Raw genomic sequence first — 24,354 nt, 5'->3', positions numbered from 1 at the left:
TCACCATATTGGCCAGGCTGGTCTTAAACTCCTGACCTCGTGATCTGCCCGCCTCGGCCTCCCAAAGTGCTGGGATTACAGGCTTAAGCCACTGCGCTTGGCCTTTCTCCTCCTTTATCCTTCAGCAACCTCATCCCCAGTCAATCTCTTGCATTTCTTTTCTTTCTTTCTTTTTTTTTTTTTGAGACGGAGTTTCGCTCTTGTCCTCCGGGCTGGAGTGTAGTGGCACAATCTCAACTCACTGCAACCTCCACTTCCTGGATTCAAGTGATTCTCCAGCCTCAGCCTCTTGAGTAGCTGGGGTTATAGGCACCCGCCATCGCGCCCAGCTAATTTTTGTATTTTTAGTAGAAACGGGGTTTCGCCATATTGGCCAGGCTGGTCTCGAACTCCTGACCTCAGGTGATCCACCTGCCTCAGCCTCCCAAAATGCTGGGATTACAGGCGTGAGCCACTGGGCCCGGTCAGACAGGCAGTCTTTTAGGGTCTTACGTGGATAACCCCAACAAACCCTCACAATTGCATGAGGGCAGACCATCATGATCCTTGTTTTGCAGACAAGAAAACAGAGGTCCGAGACCTGTCTATCCCTAGAGGTGTACATCCCCTCCCTGGGGAAGGTTCTGAGACCTCTGTGTTCCTAGACATCTACATCCCCTCCCTGGGGAAACTTCCAGGCAGAGGACGTAGACATCTAGGGATACAAAAATAAAAATAGGCCGGCCGCGGTGGCTCACGCCTGTAATCCTAGCACTTGGGAGGCTGAGGCGGGCGGATCACCTGACGTCAGGAGTTTGGGACTAGCCTGACCGACATGGAGAAACCCTGTTTCTACTAAAAAAATACAAAATTAGCCAGGTGTGGTGGTGCATGACTGTAATCCCAGCTACTTGGGAGACTGAGCAGGAGAATCGCTTGAACACAGGGGGCGGAGGTTGCAGTGAGCTGAGATTGCGCCAGCCATTGCACTCCAGCCTGGGCAACAAGAGCGAAACTCCATCTCAAAAATAAAAAATAAAATAAAATAAATAAAAATAAAACTAAAAACCAGTCCTCACCACCAACCAGAAGCGGTTTCCTCAATATGAAAGTGCAACGTCATCTTTCTCAGAGGAAAAGCACAGCCTCTTCCCCTCAGCTGAGCCAGGCCAGCAGCCCTAGCTTCTGGAAGGATCCTTCAGGCTCCAGACACCCAACCTACCCATGGCCGGTGAGTGGGGCTTAATTCCCAACTTGAAAGTAGCCCGGCAGGCTGGAGGCCTGTCCCCTATCCTCCCAGGGAGGGCCCAAGCAGGTCATATAAGCACCGTGGGGACACCAGTGAGCCAAACTCATCTTTGTGCCAGGACACTGAGTTGGGTATGGAGGCTCAGAGTGGGGACAAGTCTTCCTTAGGATCACCTGGGCTTTCTCATCTTTATTATTATTATGTTTTTGGAAGAGAAGTGGGAACCAGCCAGGTGGCAAACACAGGGCAGGGCAGGGCAGGGCAGGGCAGGAGAACAGTGTTGAGGGCCGACGGAGGAGCAGGTAGCATGGACCCCTCCCTCCCCTGGACTCCCTTATAGCCTTGTGTGACTTCCTTTAGAGGAGCTGTCACCCGCTGATCATATGTGTTGCCCACAGACAGGGACCCCCCTGAGGGCAGGGGATGGCTCAGATTCACGTCTGGGCAAACGGAGACCTCCGGAAAAAGAAGCGAAAGGAGGAAGACGAGACCCAGACGAGAGGCATTTGGCGGCAGAAGGGGTGAGGAGAACTTGGAGAGCTTTGCTCTCTATCAGCCCCACTGGGACAGGATTTATTTTTTATTTTATTTTATTTATTTTTGGAGACAGAGTCTCACTCTGTCACCCAGGCTGGAGTGCAGTGGTGCGATCTCGGCTCACTGCAACCTCCGCCTCCTGGGTTCAAGAGATTTTCCTGCCTCAGCCTCCCAAGTAGCTGGGACTACAGGTGCCCGCCACCACACCCGGCTAATTTTTGTATTTTTAGTAGAGACCGGGTTTCACTATGTTGGCCAGGCTGGTCTCAAACTCCTGATCTTGTGATCTGCTTGCCTTGGCCTCCCAAAGTGCTGGGATTACAGGCGTGAGCCACCGTGCCTGGCTACCCAGCTAATTTTTTTTTTGTATTTTTAGTAGAGACGAGTTTTCATCATGTTGGCCAGGCTGGTTTCGAACTCCTGACCTCAGGTGATCCACCTGCCTCGGCCTCCCAAAGTGCTGGGACTACAGGCGTGAGCCACCTTGCCTGGCCGACCCCGGCTGTTTAAAAAATAAAAATAAAAAATAAAGGAATGAAACACTAATACATGCCACAACATGGATGAATCTCAAAAACATTACACTGAGCATAAAATACACCAGACAGGCGCTGGGCGCGATGGCTCCCGCCTGTAATCCCAGCACTTTGGGAGCCTGAGGCGGGTGGATCACCTGAGGTCGGGAGTTCGAGACCAGCCTGGCCAACATGGTGAAACCCCATCTCTACTAAAAATACAAAAATTAGCCAGGCATGGTGGCGCAGGCCTGTAATCCCAGCTATTCAGGAGGCTGAGGCAGGAGAATCACTTGAAACCAGGAAGCAGAGGTTGCAGTGAGTCGAAATTGCACCACTGCACTCCAGTCTGGGTGACAGAGGGAGACTGTCTCAAAAAAAAAAAAAAAGAAAGAAAGAGGCGATGGTTGCATAACATTGGGAGTGCACCAATGTCGCTGAGTCGCACATTTTTTTTTTTCTTTTTTCTGAGACAGAGTTTTGCTCTTGTCACCCAGGCTGGAGTCCAATGGCATGATCTGGACTGACTGCAACTTCTGCTTCCCGGGTTCAAGGGATTCTCCTGCCTCAGCCTCCGGAGTAGCGGGGATTACAGGCTCCCGCCACCACACCCAGCTAATTTTTGCATTTTTAGTAGAGATGGGGTTTCACAATGTTGGCCAGGCTAGTCTCGAACTCCTGACTTCAGGTGATCTGCCCACCTCAGTCTCCCAAACCGCCGGGATTACAGGCATGAGCCACTGCACCTGGCCGAGTTGTACACTTTAAAATGGCTAATGTTATGTGGATTTTATGTCCATTAAAAGAAACGAGGTGGCATACTGAGAGAGGAGGTGGCTGGGACTTCTGTGTCTAAGGGAAGAGTTCTGGGGGCCTGGACTCCTGCATTTTGGGGAAGGAGGAAGGAGTTGGAACTTGGACTCCTGGGTCCCCAAGGGTGGAGGCTCAGATCTGAGTCCAGGGGAGGATAGGGCTGAGAGTTTGGATGTTGAATACACAAAGCTGGAGGAAGGAAATTAGGGTCCCCCAAAGCTAACGTGCTGCCTGTGAGGTTCTAAGGAGACAGGACACGGTGGTTTGGGGATAGAGAGCCCTTAGGAAGTGGCAGTCAGATCGAAGGACCCAAGCAGTCCTGCAGCCTGGACTTTGCCTCTGCAGGATGTCTGCCTGAGCCCCACCCCGAATGCCAACCCTTCTTCCCTGAGCTCACCCAGCCCCAGCTCCAGGACTGAGAGCCCCAGGAAGCTTGGAGAGGTGAGCATCCTGGGGAGGCCCTGGAGGCTGGGAGGTGCATGGAGGTGCTGGGAGGGCAGGGAGAAACTCCCCAAGCAGGAGAATGTGTGAGCTAGGACTGAACACTGAAACAGGTGGAGAGATTGCTTGGAGTGGAGGACAGCTGGCCGATTAGATCAGACCCCCCACCCGTGACTTCTACCTGAGAGCCAATGGGGGCCCAGAGGCCAAGGCCACAATCTCATGCACCTGGGCCCTCCTCAAGGGGCTGGTTCTTCAGGTGTGAAGGGGAGGGGGGAGAGAGAGAGAGAGAGAGAGAGAGAGAGAGAAAAGAGAGAGGGGCCCAGCTTCAGCCCCTCTCATTCTCCTGCAGAGCCCAGCATGTGAGGCTTACCTGTTCCTGTCCCTGCGGGCTGGGCTATCTTGGGGTCTGGACCTTGTAAGTGTCAGAGGCAGGAGGGACTCCGGAGTCTAAGGAAGGAGGGCCTAGAGGTCTGACTCTGGGTCTGAGGGAGGAGGGGCTGAGGGACTGGACTCCTGGGTCCTGGGAAGTAGGAAGAGGCCATGACTCCAAATCCCTAAATACCAAGCCAGGAGGAGGTCAGAAGCTGAAGATGGCTGTTGGGAGAGAGAAGGAAAAGGGTCAGGCGGCAGGAGCAGTCTTTGGCTGGGGGACTTTTCGGATGGAGATGTCATCGCTGAATGCTCCCTTCCCACCCATGCTCAGCCTGCCTGGGGAACTCCAGCAGGGAAAAGGGGAAGGGTGAGAGGAAGGAGAGTGGAGGGGAGGAGGCAGGGTCGTCAGTGCTCTGTATCTCCCAGCCAAAAACAGAAGCTGCACCCAGAGAGCAGGCGGACCTGAGGCCCTCACTCTCGGGTACCCGAGTAGGTAAGAGCTGGGAGGTTGGATGTCAGGAGCTGGAGAAGAATATCTGTATTCTAGGAGGAACGGGGGCCCCGGAATTCTGGGTCTTCCAGGCTGGAGAGAGCTGGAGGCTCAGATTCCTGGTTCCTGGGGAGGGAAGGGCTGAGACTTTGGACGTTGAACCCACAAAGCTGGAGGAAGGAAATTAGGGGCCCCTAAAGCTAAGGTGCTGCCTGCTAGGTTCTGAGGAGGGAGGACACGGCAGTTTGCGGGTAGAGAGCCCCTCAGGAAGTGTTGGTCAGACCCAAGACCCCAGGCAGCCCTCCAGCGCGCTCCAGCTGGGACTTTGCTTCTGCCTTGGCCTGTCTGAGCCCCAACCCGAATGCCAGCCCTTCTTCCCTAAGCTCACCCAGCCCCAGTCCCAGGACTGAGAGTCCCAGGGATCTTGGAGAGGTGAGCATCTCCGGGAGGCCCTGGAGGCTGGGAGGTGCAAGGAGGGGCTGGGAGGACAGGGAGAAATTCCTCAAGTAGGAGAATGCGTGAGACAGGGTTGAACACTGCGGGATAGGTGGGGAAATTGCCTGGAATGGACAGCTGGCCAATTAGATCAGACCCCCACCTGTGACTTCTGCCTGAGAGCCAAGGGGGGGCCTAGTGGTTGGGGCCACAATCTCATGCACCTGGGCCCTCCTTGGGGGCTGGTTCTTCAGGTGTGAGAGAGACAGGTGTCCAGCCTCAGCCCCACTCCTTCACCTGCAGAGCCCGTCATGTGGGGCTACCTGTCGCTGATGCCTGTCTTCCTAGCTGTCTGGGCTATCTCTGGCGTCTGGATCGTGTGAGTGTCAGAGGCATGATGGACTCCTGGGTCTGAGGGTGGAGGGGGCTGGGGCCTGGATTTCTGGGTCTGAGGGAGGAAGGGGTTGGGGGCCTGGATCCCTGGATCTGAGGGAGGAGGAGCTGGAGGCCTGGACTCCTGGGTCTGAGCAAGGAGGGGCTGGGGGATCTGGACTCCTGTGTCTGAGGGAGGAGGAGCTGGGGGATCTGGACTCCTGGGTCTGAGGGAGGAGGGGCTGGGGCCCTGGACTCCTGGGTCTGAGGGAGGAGGGGCTGGGGTCTGGACTCCTGGGTCTGAGGGAGGAGGGGCTGGGGGCCTGGACTCCTGGTCTGAGGGCGGAGGGGGCTAGAAGTCCTTGTTTGGTCAACAGAAGGAAAAGTTGTTGGTGAGAGTCACCCACTCACTCTGATTTCCTCCGTAGTTTCGCCATTGCAGTGACCAACAGGACTGTGGACCTCAGTAAAGGCTTTCCCTACATTAGGTAATTCTGCCCGAGGGTAGGGATTTGGGGGGATCGCCGCTGCAGGAAAGTGTAGGCCCTAGCTTGGATTGCCCAGGATGACCCCTTTGTCTTCCCCAGCATCTGCGGATCCTTCCCCCCTCAGAGCTGCATCTTCAGCCAGGTGCTCAATATGGGAGCTGCTCTGGGTAAATATTGCCCAGCCCTTTGGTTCAGTGCTCCCCAGCCCAGCCAAGCGAGCTCCGAAACCGCTCCTTTCTCAAACCCAGGAGTCCATGCCCCAGGACCCTCTTTCCCCAAAATCCGGGAGTTTGCCGCTTTCTCCCTCACCTTGCTCCCCTCGGTTGCCTCTCTGGGTCCCAGGAGTTCGGGGTGGGTCTCCGTGCCACTTCCTTCTCCCCTCTACTCCCAGCTGCGTGGATCTGCATTGTCCGTTACCACCAGCTCCGGGACTGGGGCGTCGGAAGGTGGCCTAACCAGCTGATCCTATGGACGGGACTTCTCTGTGCCCTGGGCACCTCTGTGGTAGGCAATTTCCAGGTGAGACCCAGTCGGCGCCCAGGGTCTGCCCCGGCTGGCGTCTGGAACTACAACTCCCAGCATGCCCCGCGGCCATAGGCTTATTGTCTCGGGGGCTGGTTCCCGCGCGGCCTCCTGGGACTTGTATTTTTCTGTGGCCAGTGGCCTTGGACTGGCTGGATTCCTTTGCTCTCTTGAGTGGGGCACTCCGAGCGAGGCTGTTTGTATGTAGGACTTCGTTGACTTCCAGGAGGTTGGGATAATTTTCTGCCAGCCCCTCTCCCTAGCTCATTTAATGATGAAATTACTGGTCCAGGCGCAGTGGCTCATGCCTGGAATCCCAGCACTTTGGGAGGCGGAGGCAGGCGGATCACCTGAGGTGAGGAGTTCGAGACCAGCCTGGCCAACATGGTGAAACCCCGTCTCTCCTAAAATATACAAAAATTAGCCAGGCGTGGTAGCAGGCGACTTAATCCCAGCTACTTGGGAGGCAGAGGCAGGAGAATCGTTTGAACCCAGGAGGCGGAGGTTGCAGTGAGCCAAGATCGAGCCATTGTACTCAAACCTGGGAGATAAGAGTGAGACTTCTCTCAAAAAAAAAAAAAAAAAAAAAAAAAAGAGATGAGATTACTGGCCGGGCTCTGTGGCTAACAGCTGTAATCCCAGCACTTTGGGAGGCCAAGGCAGGTGGATCACCTGAGGTCAGGAGTTGGAGACCAGCCTGGCCAACATGGTGAAACCCCGTCTCTACTAAAAATACAAAACATTAGCTAGGGGTGGTGGCAGGTGCCTGTAATCCCAGCTACTCAGGAGACTGAGGCAGGAGAATCACTTGAACCCAGGAGGCAGAGGTTACAATGAGCCAAGACCATGCCATTGCACTCCAGCCTGGGCCACAAAAGTGAGACTCAGTCTCAAAAAAAAAAAGAAAGAAAGAAAAGAAATTACTGAGGCTGGCACAGTGGTTCATGCCTGTAATACCAGGACTTTGGCAGGCTGAGGCTTGAGCCCAGGAGTTCAAGACCAGCCTGGACAACATAGCAAGACTCTGTCTCTACAAAAAATAAATTAGCCAGGCGTGGTGGCGTGAACCTGTAGTCCCAGCTATGCAGGAGGCTGAGGTGGGAAGATGGAGGATTGCTTGAGCCCAGGAGGTCGAGGCTGCAGTGAGCTGTGATGGTACCACTGCACTCCAGCCTGGGGAACAGAGTGAGACCTTGTCTCCAAAAAGAAATGACTGAGATTTACTCATTCTTCATGTTAGGCACATTGATTGAGCATTTGCCAGCCATTGGCAGCAGGCTTTCCATTTTGTACATGACTTCATTCCATCTCCATGAAGACTCTAGCTAGGTCACTCATTGCCCGTGGACCACAGAGAATATATTTATATTTATATATACATATACATACATATATATATATATATATATATATATATATACACACACACATATATTGGAGATGGAGTCTTGCTCTGTCACCCAGGCTGGAGTGCAGTAGTGCGATCTTGGCTCACCGCAACCTCCGCCTGCCGGGTTCAAGCGATTCTCCTGCCTCAACCTACCAAGTAGCTGGGACTACAGGCACCTGCCACCACGCCCGGCTAAATTTTTTTTGTATTTTTAGTAGAGACGGGATTTTACCATATTGGCCAGGCTGGTCTTGAACTCCTGTCCTCAAATGATCCACCCACCTCAGCCTCCCAAAGTGCTCCACAACTATTTATTTACTTATTTGAGACAGAGTCTTGCTCTGTGGCCCAGGCTGGAGTGCAGTGGTGAGATCTTGGCTTACTGCAACCTCCATCTCCTGGATTCAAGTGATTCTCCTAACTTCGGCTTCCAGAGTAGCTGGGATTACAGGCGCTCACCACCACGCCTGGCTACCTTTTGCATTTTTAGTAGAGATAAGGTTTCACCATGTTGGCCAGGCTGTTCTCAAACTCCTGACCTCAAGTGATCTGTCCACCTTGGCCTCCCTAAGTGCTGGGATTACAGGCATGAGCCACTGTGCCCAGCCCTCAACCTATTATTATTATCTTGCTATTCTAAGGAGTATTTTTAGACATTTCCCCCTGGTTATCCCCTCTTCCCATGAAATTTTAAGTATTTATTTTATTTATTTTTTATTTGTTTATTTATTTTTGAGATGGGATCTTGCTCTGTTGCCCAGGCTGGTGTGCGATGGTGCCATCTCAGCTCACTACAACCTCTGCTTCCTGGGCTCAAGTAATCCTCCAGCCTCAGCCTCCTGAGTAGCTGGGATTACAGGCCTCAGCCACCATGACAGGCTAATATTTGTATTATTATTTTTTTTTTTCTTGAGATGGACTCTTGCTCTTGTTGCCCAGGCTGGAGTGCAATGGTGCGATCTTGGCTCACTGCAACCTCTGCCTCCTGGGTTCAAGCGATTTTCCTGCCTCAGCCTCCTGAGTAGCTGGGATTACAGGTGCCCACCACCATGTCTGGCTAACTTTTTGTATTTTTAGTAGAGACGGGGTTTCACCATGTTCGCCAGGCTGGTCTCGAACTCCTAACCTCAAGTGATCTACCCGCCTTGGCCTCCCAAAGTGCTGAGATTACAGGTGTGAGTCACCGTGCCCGGCAATATTTGTATTTTTTGTAGAGACGAGGTTTTGCCATGTTGCCCAGGTGGGTCTCGAACTCCTGAGCTCAAAGTGATCTGCCTGCTTCACCTTCCAAAGAGCTGGGATTACAGATGCGAGCCACCGCACCAGGCTGAAATTTTAAGTATTTTAAAATTTTAATGGAATATATGCTGTGTATCTGTGAGTCACATACAATTGTAATATTTAAGAATTTTTCACCTGCAAGACCAATTTTTGGGGAAATATCTGTCCCCCGCCTTGAGAATGCAAGATTTATCCCACTCATATTTACTGAGCATCTGCTATGTGCCAGTCACTGTTCTAGGAATTGAGGCTACAGCAGTGAACAGCAGATTTAAATGCCTCTCCTTGTGGAGCTGACAATAGCCGATGTGCTTAATAAGCCCATCACTCGGTATGGAAAGTTGGCGATCACTGTCTACTGCGTTGGTGAAGGGCCCCGGCCCCTCTGGTGCCCCTTACCCTCCTTCCCAGAGTCTCCCTCCCAACTCCTCCCTTCTCCTCCCAGGAAAAGAACCAGCGGCCCACGCACTTGGCAGGGGCCTTCCTTGCCTTCATCTTGGGTAATGTCTACTTCTGGCTGCAGCTCCTCCTGTGGAGGCTGAAGAGCCTGCCCCAGCCCGGGGCTGCCTGGATCGGGCCACTCCGCCTGGGCCTCTGCAGCGTCTGCACCATCCTCATTGTGGCCAGTATCCTTCTTCTATTCGGGGTAGGGCTTGGGGGTGGCTCTTCACTGGAGTCGGTCTTCCTGCCTGGCTGTCTGTCACTGGGGACATCTCTTCCTTTCTCTGGACCTCAATCTTTGCACAGGATTATGGCTTTGTCGTCGAGAATGCCGACTTCGGGGTCAGGTTGCCCAGGTTGGAAGCCCCTGTCCTCCACACGGCAGCTGGGGGAAACTTCTGCGGGCTGTTACTTCTCGGTGTCAGTGGTTTCCTCATCCCTCAAATGTGGATGACGACAGGGCTGACCTCAGGGTTGTGGAGGGGATAGGATAATAGGCATACGGTGCTTAGATCTGTGCCTGGCACATAGTGAGTGACCAATAGACGCTGGAAGAATGATATACTAAGAACAGTCCCTTGAGGGCACCCACTCTGTGCCAGGAATCATGGTGGTGGCTACAAGTGAAAACGGGTTCAGACAGGAAAAGTCTTTCAGCCAGGATGCATGTGAAGTTCTGTAGTGGAGCTGGTGATAGGCTGCAGGTGGCTTGTGCAGGCTCTGAGAGGCATTCTGTAACTGCTCTTCCTAACTCCATGTCCTGTGATATCATGTGAGTAGCTTGAAGTCCCATCATGGAAGTATTTTTACCACTGTAATTGGCAGGTGCCACCAACCACAGCCAGTTGTTAAACATTTACTAGCACACCACATGATGGTTGACTCAATTCCAACTCATTTCTGAACCATCCCCAGAACCCAGGCACTTTCCACCAGCACAGTGTACTTCTAGATGGGTCAGGTCACTCTCTGAGGCCTCAGTTTCCATATCCATAAAATGGATTTGCTTTTATCATCATGATTATTATTATTTATTCATTTTTGAGACAGTCTTGCTCTGTCGCCCAGGCTGGAGTACAGTGGCGTGATCTCAGCTCACTGCAACCTCCGCCTCCCGGGTTCGAGCAATTCTCCTGCCTCAGCCTCCCAAGTAGCTGGGACTACAGGCACCTGCCACCACGCCCGGCTAATTTTTGTTTTTTTTTTTTTTTTGAGATGGAGTCTCGCTCTGTCACCTAGGCTGGAGTGCAGTGGCGTGATCTTGGCTCACTGCAAGCTCCACCTCCTGGGTTCACACCGTTCTCCTGCCTCAGCCTCCCGAGTAGCTGGGACTACAGGCGCCCGCCACCATGCCAAACTAATTTTTTGTATTTTTAGTAGAGACGGGGTTTCACCATGTTAGCCAGGATGGTCTTGATCTCCTGACCTTGTGATGAGCCCACTCCAGCCTCCCAAAGTGCTGGGATTACAGGCGTGAACCACCATGCCTGGCCTTTTGTATTTTTAGTAGAGACGGGTTTTCATCATATTGGCCAGGCTGGTCTCGAACTCCTGACCTCATGATCCACCTGCCTTGGCCTCTCAAAGTTCTGGGATTACAGGCGTGAGCCACCACACCAGGCCTATTATTATTATTATCATTATTATTATTTATTTATTTATTTGTTTTGAGACAGAGTCTCACTCTGTCGCCCAGGCTGGAGTGTAGTGGCATGATCTTGGCTCACTGCAACCCCCACCTCCCAGTTTCAAGCAATTCTTGTGCCTCAGCCTCCCAAGTAGCTGGGACTACAGGCATGCACCACCACACATGGCTAATTTTTGTATTTTTAGTAGAGACAGGGTTTCGGCATGCTGAGCAGGCTGGTCTCAAACTCCTGACCTCAGGTGATCTGCCCGCCTCGGCCTTCCAAAGTGCTGGGGTTACAGGTGTGGGCCACTGTGCCCAGCCCACAGTGATTAATTCTGATAGGTAGAGTGTAGAGTGAGAGAAAGGAGGGGCTGCAAACTCAGACTTGGGGGGGGGTCTTTCTCATTTGTGGGGAGGCCCAGAGCGTGCAGGCATTCAGAAGAGAGTAGAGAGAAACCAGCTAAGGCCCTGTGTTGGTTGTATTAAGTGCATCCGTTTCTTGGGAATTTTCTCAGCAAAATGGAAATAGTGATCGTATTTCCTGGAGTGACAAAGTGTATCTTCACAAAATAGTTGAGAGGGCTGGCCCCTCAGCCCAGCCTATAGTGACTTGGGGTATGAGACCATCAGGTCTCCTTTGCAGGGGCCCTGATGGTGATAAGATCCAGCCCCAGATCTTCTAAACTAGCCCTGATGATCAGTTTAGCCACAGGGACCTTCATTCTGTGGGACTCAGTAGTCTCTTGGGTGGGGTAGGTGGGGGAGGGAACCATAAAGACAGCTAGCTGAGTGTGGTAAGGGATGGAAGTCTGTAAAGACGGGCCTGAGACTGGCTGGATTCTGAGCCTGGCCTTGCAGAAGGAGCTGCTTGTGGGCTGGGAGGTTGAGGGCACACTGCATGTGCACGGAGCAGTAAGACCAGCCTAGGGAGGAGTGAGGCTGCTGGCAGGGCCGGGGCTGAGGATTCTCTAAAATAAGGGATCAGAGGCTTGGGTTTCTGCCTGGGGGTGATAGAGAGCCACATGAAGTTTCCGGTCAGGCACTGTGGCTCACGCCCAGAATCCCAGCACTTTGGGAGGCTAAGGCGGGTGGATGACCTGAGATCAGGAGTTCAAGACCTGTCTGGCCAACATGGTGAAACTCCATCTCTACTAAAAATACAAAAATTAGCCAGGCATGGTAGCACACGCCTGTAGTCCCAGCTGCTCAGGAGGCTGAGGCACAAGAATCGCTTGAACCTGGGAGGCAGAGGTTGCAGTGAGCCTAGATCATGCCACTGCATTCTAGCCTGGGCAACAGAGCGAGACTCTGTTTCAAAAAAAAAAAAGACCAGGTCTCGCTCTATTGCCCAGACTGGTCTTGAACTCCTAGCCTCAGGCAGTCCTCCCACCTTGGCCTCCCAAAGTGCTGGGATTGTAGGCGTGAGCCACCACTTCTCAGCCCCCTTAGAAATCCCTGAATGAATGGAATAAGCTGTCCGGGAGGAGTGAGGTGGTGAGCGGCTCCAGTGAGAGAAGTTCCAGAAAACAAGAGCTGTCTCTGCTAGGCTGGAGCCTGGGGTCTGCAGGGGCTGGCAGAGTAGAAAAAGGTCTTAAGGAGCTAGTGGGATGCTGAGGGTCCTCTGAACCCTGCTCGTCCAAAGGAGGGACGGGGCAGACCAGGAGAGAAAGGCACAAGACATGAGGAGAGGGCTGGAGAGAGATGGGTAAGGCAGATAGGACAAGACTTGGGGTGACCAGCTGGCCAAGAGGGATGAAGAGGGGGCCAGGGGGAGTGTCTGCTGGGGCACATGAGTGGATGGTGGAGTTGTCGTGGAGGAGGGGACACTCAGAGAAATAGATTTTATAGGGAAGAGATTAGGCTCTGAGAGTGAGCAGGAGGGGCCTGCAGGCCATGGGTAGCAAGGTGGATGTTCAGGAGAAAGTTGCAAAACACAGTCCGAGGCTGGCGGCAGGGAGGAGGGCGTATTTAGGAAATCATGCGTGTTTAGAGGCAGAAGCAATGGCAACTGGGTGTCCTGGACAAGTAGGGAGGCAACCAGGCCCTTCCCTGGGTCAGGGAAGGGAGACAGAAACTTTTTGGGATATTGGGAATGCAATAGTAACGGGGGTGCACGCAAAGGAAAGCATGTGCGAGCAGCTTGAGATGGAGACCGGCTGGAGAGCATCGGAGACCAAGGCGAGGCCCCGTCTGTGAGGAGCTACAGGGGAAGGGGAGAGCTGAGGATGGGGACACCCAGAGACGGTCTCTGCCCAGCGCAAGGTGGCACAGAGACCAGGCCGGGCTCCGCGTCTGTCACGGTAGCAGTGTGGCCCTTGACCCTGGGGCAGTGATCGTCCTCCACGCCTGCTCGCTGCGTAGCGTCTCTGCGGCCTGCGAGTGGCTCGTGGCCATGCTGCTGTTCGCGCTCTTCGGTCTCTTCGCCGTTGACTTCTCCGCCCTGGAGAGCTGCACCCTGTGTGTTCAGCCGTGGCCCAGCCTCAGCCCCCCGCCGGCCTCCCCCATCTCCCTGCCGGTCCAGCTGTAGCAGGCATCCTGACCCGGGCCTCGCCCTCACCCGTGAAGCAGGAAAGATGGGGCCAATCCCAGTGCCCTGCACCCAGCAAGATGAGCCGCTGGGGATCTCTCCAACCAGCTGGGGCTGCCGCTGACTGACCTGGAGCCGGAGGACCTGTGTGCCGGCGCGGAGGGCCTCTGAACAGCTGGTGGCAGCCAGCATCCCCGTCCCCGCCTTCGGGCCCTGCCCCTGCAACTGGGCACCCAGGAAGCGAGAGGCCAAGGCCAGCCAGCTGTCCCTGATCAAGGCTATTTATTATTATCATCTTTTTTTTTTTTTTTTTTTTTTTGCCGCCGGCGGAATCAGAGACACGGACGCAGGCAGGATCACGCGAAACCAGAATTCCTTCCGGAGAGCAAATCCGTACAGAAGGTTGTGGGGGGAGGATCAGGGGAGGAGGGGCCCGGGAAGAGGGGGTTGGGGACGACACAGGGACAGAGGGCCCTGTCCGGATCTGCTAAGCCACCCCAACCAGCTCCCGTCCCTCCCCCACCCCACCCCGCAGAGAGATTGATCAATAAATAAAATAATAAATTAATCAATAAATAAAATAGAAACAGCTCCCCCGCCCCCTGTTCCCCTAGAACCACCCCCAGTTGGGCACGGCCCGCGGAGCCCCATCCCTGCAGGGCAAGGCCGGTTTTTGTGTCCACCCCCCTCCCGACATGTTCCTTGGGCCTTATTTACAGATTCACAGTTGGGGGCAGGGAAGGGGGGTGGAGGGGGGTCCCCTCCCTCCCCAGCCCCCTGGGGTCAGGGCAGAGGAGTCCCGTTGGTGGCCAGGAGCTTCTTGTCCTTGGGGGGGCCTCGGCGGGGAGAGCTGCTCAGCTCTGGGTCTGGGCGGCCAGGTGGGGGCTGCAGGCTTCGGGGTGGGGCACCAGCAGGCCGGGTCTGGGCCCCGTTCTTCTCATCTGCAAGGGAGGAAGAGGTTTTTCGTGGGTTCCACAGCCCAGGGTTGGGGTTCCCATTATCAGGGGATGGGGGCAGAGTCTCATCAGTCGGTCTCAGTAACCCCGAGGCTCCAGCTCCGATCCCCGATAAGGCCCAGTCTGTCCACCACCTGGCCTTGAATTGTTTACTCGGAGGACGCACCCCAAGTGACAAGGCCTGGCTCCCCTAGGACAGGGGCTGCACTCTATGCCCCCTGCAACCCTGGGGCCAGGTTAGTCCAGGGAGACCTGGGCCGGGCCTGACTTTAGGAGACTCTCAGATTCTGGTTATGACACCGTTCGCTAAGAAACAGCCTGCCAGGACAGTGCTCAACCTTCATAGCAAGAGGGCCCCCCTGGCTCTCTCCTTCTCTGGTGGTTGGGGAGAAATGTTCCATGGAACTGGGCTCAAGGGAGCCTACTGGTGGGGAGGGGGGGTCTCAGGCCCCTCATGCTGGGCCAGCCTGACTCAGGTCACTCTCTCCTGGGTCCTGAGGCCACTTCCTCTTGGGGACTGTGGTGGAAACACTGGTTGCTGGGTGGTCTCCAGCAATTTCTATGGGGCCTAGGATGTTACCTGAGGTCCCCTGGCGGAGACCTCGTTTTTCTTTTAAGAGAAACTGAGGGGGCTGGGCGCAGTGGCTCACGCCTGTAATCCCAGCACTTTGGGAGGCCAAGACAGGCAGATCACTTGAGGTCAGGAGTTTGAGACCAGTCTGGCCAACATAGTGAAACCTCGTCTCTACTAAAAATACAAAAATTAGCCGGGTGCGGTGGCAGGTGCCTGTGATCCCAGCTACTCGAGAGGCTGAGGCGGGAGAATCGCTTGAAACCTGGGAGATGGAAGTTGCAGTGAGCTGAGATTGCACCACTGCACTCCAGCCTGGGCAACAGAGCGAGACTCTGTCTCAAAAACAAACAAACAAAAGAAAACTGAGGGGCTTGTCATAGCAACCACAGTGACTCGGAGGCCTGGCCCCCCACTCCATTCTCCTTTATGAGACAGGTGGCTGAGCCCCCGGGGTGCCTGTTAGTCCTACATCTTCGAGGGTGTGCCCGTTTTGAGACCCCTGGTTGCTGAGGCCAGCTTTCCTTGGCAACGGGGTCCAGTGGACCTAATTTGCTTTCCGGTTGCCCCTAGCAACCATCAGAAAAGAGGGATTCTGCACCTCAGCACGACTGCCATTTGGGACTCAGCTGTCGTGGGGGGCTGTTGTGTGAATTGTAGGGTGTTTTGCAGCATCTCTGGTCTCCACCTACAGGAGGCCATTGGCAGCCCCCTGCTTTCCCCAGTTGAGAGGAGGAAAAATGTCTCCAGACGTTGCTAAATGTCCCTAGGGGGTTGTGCTAGGCTGAACAACGGCCCCCTGCAAAGATGTCCACATGCAAATACCGAGAACTTGTGACTATGTTTCTTGATGGAGGAGAAGAGATCCTGTGCTGTGGGGAAGGTGAGAGACCATGAGGTAGGGGATTATCTTGGAGTATCTGTGCAGGTCTCACTGAGTCACCTTTTCCCAGCTAAGGTCAGTCAGAGGGATATATGGCATCACTGGCTTTGAAGATGGAGGAAGGGGCCTTAACCAGAGCGCCTAGGAACTGGAACACACAAGGGAACAGACTCCGCCCGAGAGCCTCCAGGAGGGAGCGCAGCCCTCCAGGCACCCTGTTAGCCTGTGGAGACCATGTGGGACTTCTGACCTCCAGGACTGTACAATAATCGCTTGTGTTGTTTCAGCCACCAAGGCTGTGTCATTTGTTGACGGCGGCCATAGGAAACAAACACGGGGTGAAACCAGCTCCCCTAGTTGAGAACCATGGCTCCAGAGCAAAAGACCTGACCCTGGGACTCAGAGTTTCTGGGGACAAGGCCAAAGCTGCCCTGGCCCCTGGCCTCAACGCTGGGCCCTGTTTCCTTTCAGCAGGGGTCCAGGGGTCCAGGGGTCCAGGAAGGGGCATGGGTCCTGTGAGGCTGATGCTGCCCGACTCCCCTCAGAGCAGACGGCTGTCCACGTGCCCTGCAATGGGGCCCAGTACCCTGTTTCACTGCGTCCCCCGTGACCCCGTGTCTCAGGAATGAGGGCTGATTTCCAAGACAGGCGCTCTCTTCCCTTGAGAATTCTGGCTACCTCTGGTTGCTTGGGCGAGTGCCCGTTATGCTCTCTACTGAACACTGCATCCTCCCAAATTCATGTGCCGAAACCCAATCCCAAGGTGATGGTATTAGGAGGTTATGTTGGGAGGTGATGAGGTCATGAGGGTGGGGCCTTCATGAATAGGATTAGTGTCCTTAGGAAAGGGGCCCCAGAGACTTCCCTTGCCCCTTCTGCCATGTGAAGACACAGCACCAACGTGCTGTCTGTGACCCAGGAAGCAGCTCTCACCAGGCACCAACGCTGCTGGCAGCTTGATCTTGGACTTCCCAGCCTCCAGAATTGCCAGCAATAAATTTCTGTTATTTGTAAGTGTATGGTATTTTCTTATAGTAGCCTGAACGAACTAAGACACCTTTGCAACAAACCCTCTGCTGTCCTGATTGCTAGAGAATTTGAGTCTTTGATGACCAGGACTGGGAGCCCGGGAAGGCTGGATTCCCCAGAGCAAGATCTTGCACATTCCCATGAACTCAGCTTAGAATTCTGGTTGCTAGGGACCATTAGGCCCTAGCCCCAAGGTGAGGTGACTTCTGAGACCTGCAAAGACGGTGGCCAATTTGTCCTGGGTTTGACTCAAAGCCCTGCATCCCAGAAACACCCTTCAGTCCCAAGCAAACCAGGACGGTGGGTCACCCTCCTCCTGGACAGAGGTCCAGAACCTCTGTTGGTAGGATGTTCCACGACCCCCAACACAGAGCCTGTCATCTTCTTAGGGACTCCTGGGAGCCAGTCCTCAGGTTGCTAGGGAGAACCTCCTCAGGCCCCAGCCTCTCGGGGAACCTGCTCACAACTCTGCAGATAAGACCTCAGCTATGACAATGGTGAAGGAGCCCACCAGCTGGGTGTCCTCTGCAAACCAAACCCCAGAGTACCTGCTCATGCTGGACCTCTGCCCGCCACCCACTGCCCCTGCCACCCACGGCCCCCGCCACCCACGGCCCCCGCCACCCACGGCCCCTGCCACCCACGGCCCCTGCCACCCACCTGCCAGGGCCTGCACGGAGGGCTGGTCATGAGTACTCAGGAGCTGTGCCTGGATGGTCTCCACCACTCGCTTGAACCGACGGCTGGGACCTGGAGGGACAGGCGGGCAGAAAAACACTGACTGGGGGTCCAGGACCAGGAAGACCGTCCCAGCCTGCAGAACCCAGTCCCTCCACCAAGCACACAACACCCCCACTGCGTCTCCATCTCCCCTGCTCCACTGGGGCCACATCAATCCACAGTTTGCAAATGGGTCTGTGCTGCTATTTAAGCATCACAGTCAAACTCACATACCTTCAACTTCAAATAACAGGTGTTGGTTTCTATTCAAATAGATACTATTGCTTGTTGTTAGTTTCTAGCGGAGGCCATGAAGGACCAGAAATGTAAGAATAAGTTGGAGCCAGACACGGTGGCTCATGCCTGTAATCCCAACACTCTGGAAGGCCGATGTGGACAGATCACTTGAGGTTGCTCACGAGTTCGAGACCAGCTAGGCCAACATGGCGAAACCCTGTCTCTACTAAAAATACAAAAATTAGCTGGGCATGGTGACGCGTGCCTGTAATCCCAGCTACTCGGGAGGCTGAGACAAGAGAATCTCTCAAACCCAGGAGGCAGAGTTTGCAGTGAGCCCAGATTGTGCCACTGCACTCCAGCCTGGATGACAGAGCAAGACTGTCTGAAAAAAAACCAAACAACAACAAAAAAAAAAAAAAAAAGAAAAGAAAAGAAAAAAAAAAAAGAAATCGGAGAAAGCCTTTTCTTTTTCTTTTTTCTTTTTTTTCTTTTTTGAGACAAGGTCTCATTCTGTCACTCAGGCTGGAGTGCAGTGGCGCGATCACAGCTCACTGCAGCCTCAACCTCCTGGAATCAGGTGATCCTCTCACGTCAGACTCTGGAGTAGCTGGGACTACAGGTGCATGCCACCGTGCCTGGCTTTTGTGTGTGTGTGTGTGTGTGTGTGTGTGTATATATAAATTTTTTTGTTTGTTTTGTAGAGATGAGGTCCCATTATGTTGCCCAGGCTGGTCTCAAACTCCTGGGCTCAAGCATTCCTCCCACCTCGGCTTCCCAAAGTGCTGGGATTACAGGAGTGAGCTCATGCCTGGCCTCAGAAAAAGTCTTACAATTGAGAAAGGTCTGCACATTAGCCTTTTTTTTTTTTTTTTTTGAGACAGAGGCTCGCTCTGTCGCTCGGACTGGAGGGCAGTGGCACAATCTTGGCTCACTGCAACCTCTGCCTCCCGAGTTCAAGCGATTCTCCTGCCTCAGCCTCCTGAGTAGCTGCGATTACAGGAGCCCACCACCATGCCAGGCTTATTTTGGTATTTTTAGTAGAGATGGGTTTCACTATGTTGGCCAGGCTGGTCTTGAACTTCTGACCTGCTCGCCTCAGCCTCCCAAAATGCTGGGATTACAGGCGTGAGCCACTGCGCCCAGCCTGCATGTTAGTCTTTAAGGGGGACAGAAAAATAAAGAGTCATAATTGGTTTTGGTGACCGAACACCCACAGTTCCATAGCTGTTTGGTTTAGAAATCCTTGGGGCAAGCCCCTCTCCCACCTGTGACGTATTAATATTGGTGACAAAGAGATCGGCGATCCCTCCCTATCCAAACGCTCACTATCAGGACTGAGGAACCAAGCAGAGAGCAGAACTGGAAGCAAGGCATTTTAGTGGCTTTCCTTTCTTGTGCCAAGTCTCGACTGGTCATGGCTGCCTGGAGTTAAAGTTCCTGAGGCTGCCACTGAGCTTAGCAGGAATAAGCACTGCCATCCTTGGTGATGTCTGCTCTGGGCAGACTGATATTAGACAGCAGTGTGCTGTGTCTTCACCCTTTGGCTCTAGCATCTTAAAGTAATAGGAAGAGCTGGGCTCTCTCCTCTGAAGTTGGGAGGCCTGGGTTGGGCTGCAGCTCTGCCACAGGGTATTGTGTAACTCTGGCCAAGTCCATTGACCTCCCTATGACTCAGTTTTCTCCTCTGTAAAATGGGTGATTACTAACACCTCAGTAGGCTGCTTGGAAGCTTCAAGGAGATAATGCATTCATTATTTACACTGTAAATGCTGGGGAAATGCTGATGAGAGTGGGGAAATAGAGGATGGGCTTGTGGGGGGGTCTGTGTGGGGAGGAGGAGCACAGAGAGTCGGCACCAGCTGAACACCATTTCCTCCTCCTGCTGCTGCACTCCTGGGCCCCTACACTATCTCAGCTGTGGTGAACAGTCCCAGCACTGGGCTGCAGGCAGCCTAGCCAAGAGACTCACCCGAGATGAGAGTGAAGGTGACAGAGTAGATGCCGCCACCTCCGCTGCCGTCCCGTCGCGGGGAGGGCTCTGGACCCTCAGAGGAGCTGATGTCCACCTGGAAGCGGACGGGCTTTTGGAAGACGGAGGGGCCGCCACTGGCCTTGTACTCGGCCCTGAAGCTGGTCTGTGACAGCACGCTGTGACTCAGGCTGGGGATCTGAGCGAGGTAGGAACATAGGAAGGGGTGAGCCCAGGGAACGGATACCCAGCCCCACAACCAGCTCTGGCCAAGGAACTACAAGTCCCATGAGCCACTGGAGGGAAAGAAGGACAGGAAATGCATTGTGAGGCCCCACTGCCTGCAAGGACTTGTAGCTTTCTCTATCCTATCAGTGAGTAAGGGAGGAATGGTTGGACAACCCAGTCCTAACGTCATGAGGACTCTGATAGCTAGGTGACAGCCTCAGACTCCAAGACCACATGAAACACTGCTTGTTCCCTTTACAAATGCTTCCCATAGCCATATCTGTCACAGAAACTCTAAGTCCCATCAGCCCCTAGGCATAAAACCACAGACCAGCAAAGGGGCAGCCTTAACATTGCCTGGGAAGTTTCTTCGGCTAGTTTCAAACCTCGCCGTAGGGGAATGGGAACTCACCAATCCTTGAGGACATTGCAATTCAGGATCCTATCTCCCCAATTCCAGGCCTCTGGCCACGATAAATCTTTCCTGCCTACAGACTTCTAACCAACTCTGGCCATAAAACTACAAATCCCATGAGCCCCAGGAGGAAGCCAAGCCTATGCTAAAGTGGTTAGCCCCAAGGGCTGCTGGGACTTGTAGTTCTGCGGGAGCCAGGCTCGACGGGGACCCAGGCCCCTCACCGACAGAAAGGCATGGACGATGTCTGCTTTGATGCTGCTGAGAGGTTTGTCCTTTAGCACGAGGAATATTTGTTCTTCTTTGTCCAAGGAGATGAAGTTCCCGAACCAGGAGCGTTTTGCCAGCCTGAGTGGGAGGGGGTGGTTGGAGGAGTGTTAGGAAGGCGCCAAGGGCATGAATCCCCTGCATCCCCACTCATTCCTTCCCTGTTAGACTCACTCCGGGGAGGACTCTGGCGTCAAGCTGGACATCTCCTCAGCGGTAGGGACTGGTAGGGGGAAGGCAGAGAACGTGGTCAACACCTGTCCATCGTCCCAGTTGCCAGCACACAGGCCTGCACTCGCCCCCTCCCAGAGATCCAGAGCCTTGGGTTGCAGCCTCAGCCAAGCCAGCCCTCCTGGGCGGGGCTCACAAACCACGGGCCAATGGGAGGTGATCCAGAGCCCCAAAGGGGCGTGCCCTTCAATCGGGGTCCTCCTCCAGAGCTAGAGGCCCCACCTCTCTCCCCAACAGGTGCACCTCTCCTCCAAACCCCCCCTTCTCTAGAACGTGGGAATCCAGGCCCCCAGTCCCTTCCTCTCTAAACACACCAGACGGACATCCCTGGGACCAGATTTTTAGCCCCTAGCCTTCTCCCCACATTAGGACCCAGCAGTTCATGCCTCCATACCCTGCATCTTGCGCCGGTGAAAGCGAGGGGAGCCCAGGAAGCTGTTGCGGATGGAGTTGAGACGACTCCTCCAGGCGGCTCCCCCGACGCCACCGCCGGGGCTGGGGGGTGGTGTTGTCCCCGGGGTCCCGGTGGGACTGGCCCGGGGCGTGTGCAGAGGCGAGTGCAAGGGGGTCCCGCCAGAGGAGCGCGGGGAGCCTGGGGGGCCGGGCAGGGGTGTGGAGCGGGCACTGGGGGGCGGGGGCTGCTCCCCGGCGCCCCCACCCCTGGGGCCCCGAGAAGGCAGCGTCTGCGTTTTGGAAGTCGGGGAGCCCCCGCCTCGAGCCTCATCTCCAGCCCCCGGCTCCGGTGAAAAGGAAAAGACCGGACTCTGCAGAGGACAGGAGACTGAGATGAGCGGGCGGACTACAACTCCCAGAAGGCTCTAGGAGCCCCACTCATACGCACACTCACGGACGCTGGCCCGGTGCATGCTGGAACTTGTAGTCCAACTACCCTCCTTCCCAGGCCCCAGTGCAAGGATAGCAAAGACTTTCTATCATGCTGTGGGCTGAAAACCCAGCCCATGCAGAGACTAGTACACAGCAGGCACTCAACTAACTTTTGTAAAATCTCTTCAGGCATGCAATCCTAAGGAGGTAGAAATGGCCAATGGACCAAAATACTTTGGAGGCCTTGGGTCTTTGGCCCTCCAGAGACAAAGAAGCAAGTCAGTCGTTTCTGCTACTCAATCTTTGCTCCGTGTCTCCACCCCTTTCTCCTTCTTAAATCCCACTGGGGACCTGGCCTTACCCTTGGGCTGCTTAGAGGGCTGGAGGACAGACCCGTGGAGGCTCCACTGACGCTACGAGATCTGTTTCCAGGATAGATTAAAAAAAAAAAAATCAGATGGGAGGGTTTCAAAAACCACAGATGTTCCCTCACTTCTACAGTCCTTCCAGGTGAGGAAATGAGGCCCAGAGAGGGGAGGTGAATTGTCCCAAGGACACAGCACATTTGAGGTAGAGCTGGGGTTAGAATCTTGAACTCCTAGACCCAGGGATTGTGGATCCTCCTGAAGGGACAGGGGCTCCCACCTCTGGCTGTGCTGGGCCATCTCCAAGGCCCGTCGGGTGGGTACAGGGGAGCCACCACCCCCGGCATCAGTGATGCTCAGGACTTCCATGGACTTCCGCTCTGGCCGCCGCTTCCCGTGACGGCTCAGCATGGGGGAATCCACACGCTTCCGGGGTGGGTCTGAGGGACAACAGTTTCAACCCAATCAAGAGATGGTTTCACCCAGCTGTGCACACTTACAACTGCCTCGGAAACTGCACAGATGGGGAAACAGGCCTAGAGTGGAGAGGGGTTTTGATAAATGTCAAAGAGCAAGTCAAGCAGTCTAAAGCTGGAAGCTCAGAGTCTGCAGCCCCTTCTTTCCTTGGGAATCTGGGGTCCCGGTGCCCAGCCTCTTCCCATCTCGAGACCCAGGTGTCTGGTCCCCTAGCCCTGCCTTCTCACCAACATCATTCCGGGGAGGCAGGTCCTGGTCCTCACAGCTGGGATACCGCTCCTTCCGATCCAAAAGCAGATAATATATCATCTTTTCTTGGTTCTCCCTAAGGCAGGGGATGGGAAAGGTGGAAAGAGGTAGCAGAGGGCTGAGGTCCGAAATCAATGCTCAGAGGAGGTCTCCTCGGCTCCCTGTATTTCTGCCCATGGTTCCATTTTTTCCAGGCATCAGTATGGTCAGTTTCTCTGGTTTAGGGTACATCTCAGCTGTGTTTCACTCAATTATAATAACACTGTAACACCTAACATCCAGGCACGTACTATTTGTAAGTACTATGTATATGTAAGTACTATGTCGCAGCATCTATTAATACTTTCTTGGCGTGTTTCTGGGCCGTTTTCTCTGCTGGTTCCATCACTCCCAGGCGGGAGCTTCAAACCATGCCTCATGAGAGGCCAGGGTGCCTCGCCCGGCGCTCTGCATGTGCGCAGGGAGCTGCTGCAGCTCGCCCCACGTGGGTACACGGGTGCAGGGGTCTTGGGGTCTTACTCCTCACTGCGCAGCTCGCGATGCAGCCTCTCGCGGTCCCTGAAGCAGCCCAGTGATGCCATGCTCTCTAGGACGTCGGGGTCCAGCTCTCCGTTGGATGGTAGGCTCCGCATGGCTACCCGGCGGCCTGGGGCTGGCTCCAGGCACGGGTCTGGCTCGTGTTTCCCGCCTCTGGGGAAGTGGAGAAACATTATTGGGAACCAGGCTTCTGAGATTCAGCATTCTTCATTCTAGACTCAAGGATCCCAGACCCCAAAATCCAGAGTCCAGGCCCCGGCCCCTTCTCTCTCATACCCAGGAATCCAGATTCCCCAGACCTCGCCCCCCATCTCAGACCCAGGAGTCCAGACCTCCAGCCCCTTCTCCCTCCGACCGAGGGGTCTAGGCCCCCGGCCCCTCCTTCTTCAGACCCAGGAGTCCAGGCCCCCAGCCCCTCCTCCCTCGGATCCAGGAGTCCAGGCCCCCAGTCCCTTTTTCCCTCAACCCCAGGAGTCCTGGACTCCTAGCTTAGGCCCTCCTGCCTCTGACCCCTAGACTCCTTCTCTAGCTGTGTCCTCTTCCCCCAGGACCCATAAGTCCGAGTCCCTAGCCCTTTGCCTCTCAGGAACCCTGGCATTCCACCCCTCCCAGCTGCCTCTACTGCTTTGGCCCCTCCCCTACTTCCGCCAGGGACCCAAGAGTCGTTACCCCATACTCACAGGTACCAAGGATGCTTCTGAATTTGCTCCAGCTGTGAGGGTGGTGAGTCGTAAAGAAGCAGAAGTGAGGTCGTACGCACATGTAGGGGCGCAATGAAAGGCTAGGGTGGTTTTGGGGTCCCTGATCATCTCCCCGCCCACCCCACCGGGGGCAAGATGACATATTACGTCGCCCTCTAGTGGCGGTTGAGTGCATCGCCCCGCGCACGCGCGGTCTCCGTGTACCC

At 54.7% G+C, this 24,354-nt stretch overlaps 2 protein-coding genes across 7 annotated transcripts in view; one reads left to right on the top strand and one right to left on the bottom strand.

Moving 5' to 3' along the window:
- The first annotated feature begins 1,140 nt into the window (after positions 1-1,140).
- On the top strand, positions 1,141-13,758 carry TMEM150B (transmembrane protein 150B). Of its 5 annotated transcripts, XM_054463852.2 has the most exons (11): positions 1,150-1,210; positions 1,627-1,749; positions 3,439-3,534; positions 4,336-4,402; positions 4,783-4,831; positions 5,138-5,213; positions 5,635-5,694; positions 5,794-5,861; positions 6,086-6,213; positions 9,333-9,513; positions 13,289-13,758. In XM_054463852.2, the coding sequence occupies exons 6-11, from the start codon at positions 5,146-5,148 to the stop codon at positions 13,483-13,485; spliced, it is 702 nt and encodes a 233-aa protein (XP_054319827.1). In that variant the 5' UTR covers positions 1,150-1,210; positions 1,627-1,749; positions 3,439-3,534; positions 4,336-4,402; positions 4,783-4,831; positions 5,138-5,145; the 3' UTR covers positions 13,486-13,758. The 5 variants fall into 5 exon arrangements, with proteins under 5 accessions (XP_054319828.1, XP_054319825.1, XP_054319827.1 ...); XM_054463848.2 differs by lacking the exon at positions 4,783-4,831 and having other exon boundaries at positions 5,089-5,213; XM_054463849.2 differs by lacking the exons at positions 4,336-4,402; positions 4,783-4,831.
- Positions 13,759-13,841: 83 nt separating this feature from the next.
- Positions 13,842-24,354, bottom strand: part of BRSK1 (BR serine/threonine kinase 1) — a 30,132-nt gene continuing 19,619 nt past the window's right edge. For both annotated transcript variants that reach the window (XM_054463844.2, XM_054463845.2), the window contains 11 exons: positions 24,128-24,159; positions 23,430-23,600; positions 22,889-22,986; positions 22,465-22,624; positions 22,181-22,241; positions 21,389-21,758; positions 20,938-20,986; positions 20,721-20,844; positions 19,854-20,052; positions 17,585-17,674; positions 13,842-14,426 (listed from right to left, as the gene is read on the bottom strand). In XM_054463844.2, the coding sequence (XP_054319819.1) occupies positions 14,269-14,426; positions 17,585-17,674; positions 19,854-20,052; positions 20,721-20,844; positions 20,938-20,986; positions 21,389-21,758; positions 22,181-22,241; positions 22,465-22,624; positions 22,889-22,986; positions 23,430-23,600; positions 24,128-24,159 (1,512 nt within the window). In that variant the 3' untranslated portion in view covers positions 13,842-14,268. The remainder of the gene's footprint in view (positions 14,427-17,584; positions 17,675-19,853; positions 20,053-20,720; positions 20,845-20,937; positions 20,987-21,388; positions 21,759-22,180; positions 22,242-22,464; positions 22,625-22,888; positions 22,987-23,429; positions 23,601-24,127; positions 24,160-24,354) is intronic.

This window comes from Pongo pygmaeus, chromosome 20 (assembly GCF_028885625.2).
Source record: "Pongo pygmaeus isolate AG05252 chromosome 20, NHGRI_mPonPyg2-v2.0_pri, whole genome shotgun sequence".
NCBI classification, from domain to species: Eukaryota; Metazoa; Chordata; class Mammalia; order Primates; family Hominidae; genus Pongo; species Pongo pygmaeus.
The sequence above is the reverse complement of the archived record's forward strand: the minus strand, read 5'-3'. Positions and strand labels throughout refer to the sequence as shown.

Excerpts from the sequence above, each read along its gene's own strand:
- TMEM150B (XM_054463853.2), top strand. The coding sequence starts at position 5,146 with ATGTGGGGCTACCTGTCGCTGATGCCTGTCTTCCTAGCTGTCTGGGCT. Across the intron at positions 5,862-6,085 it reads CAATATGGGAGCTGCTCTGG|CTGCGTGGATCTGCATTGTC; the intron begins GTAAATATTGCC and ends CTCTACTCCCAG. Across the intron at positions 6,214-9,332 it reads CTGTGGTAGGCAATTTCCAG|GAAAAGAACCAGCGGCCCAC; the intron begins GTGAGACCCAGT and ends TTCTCCTCCCAG.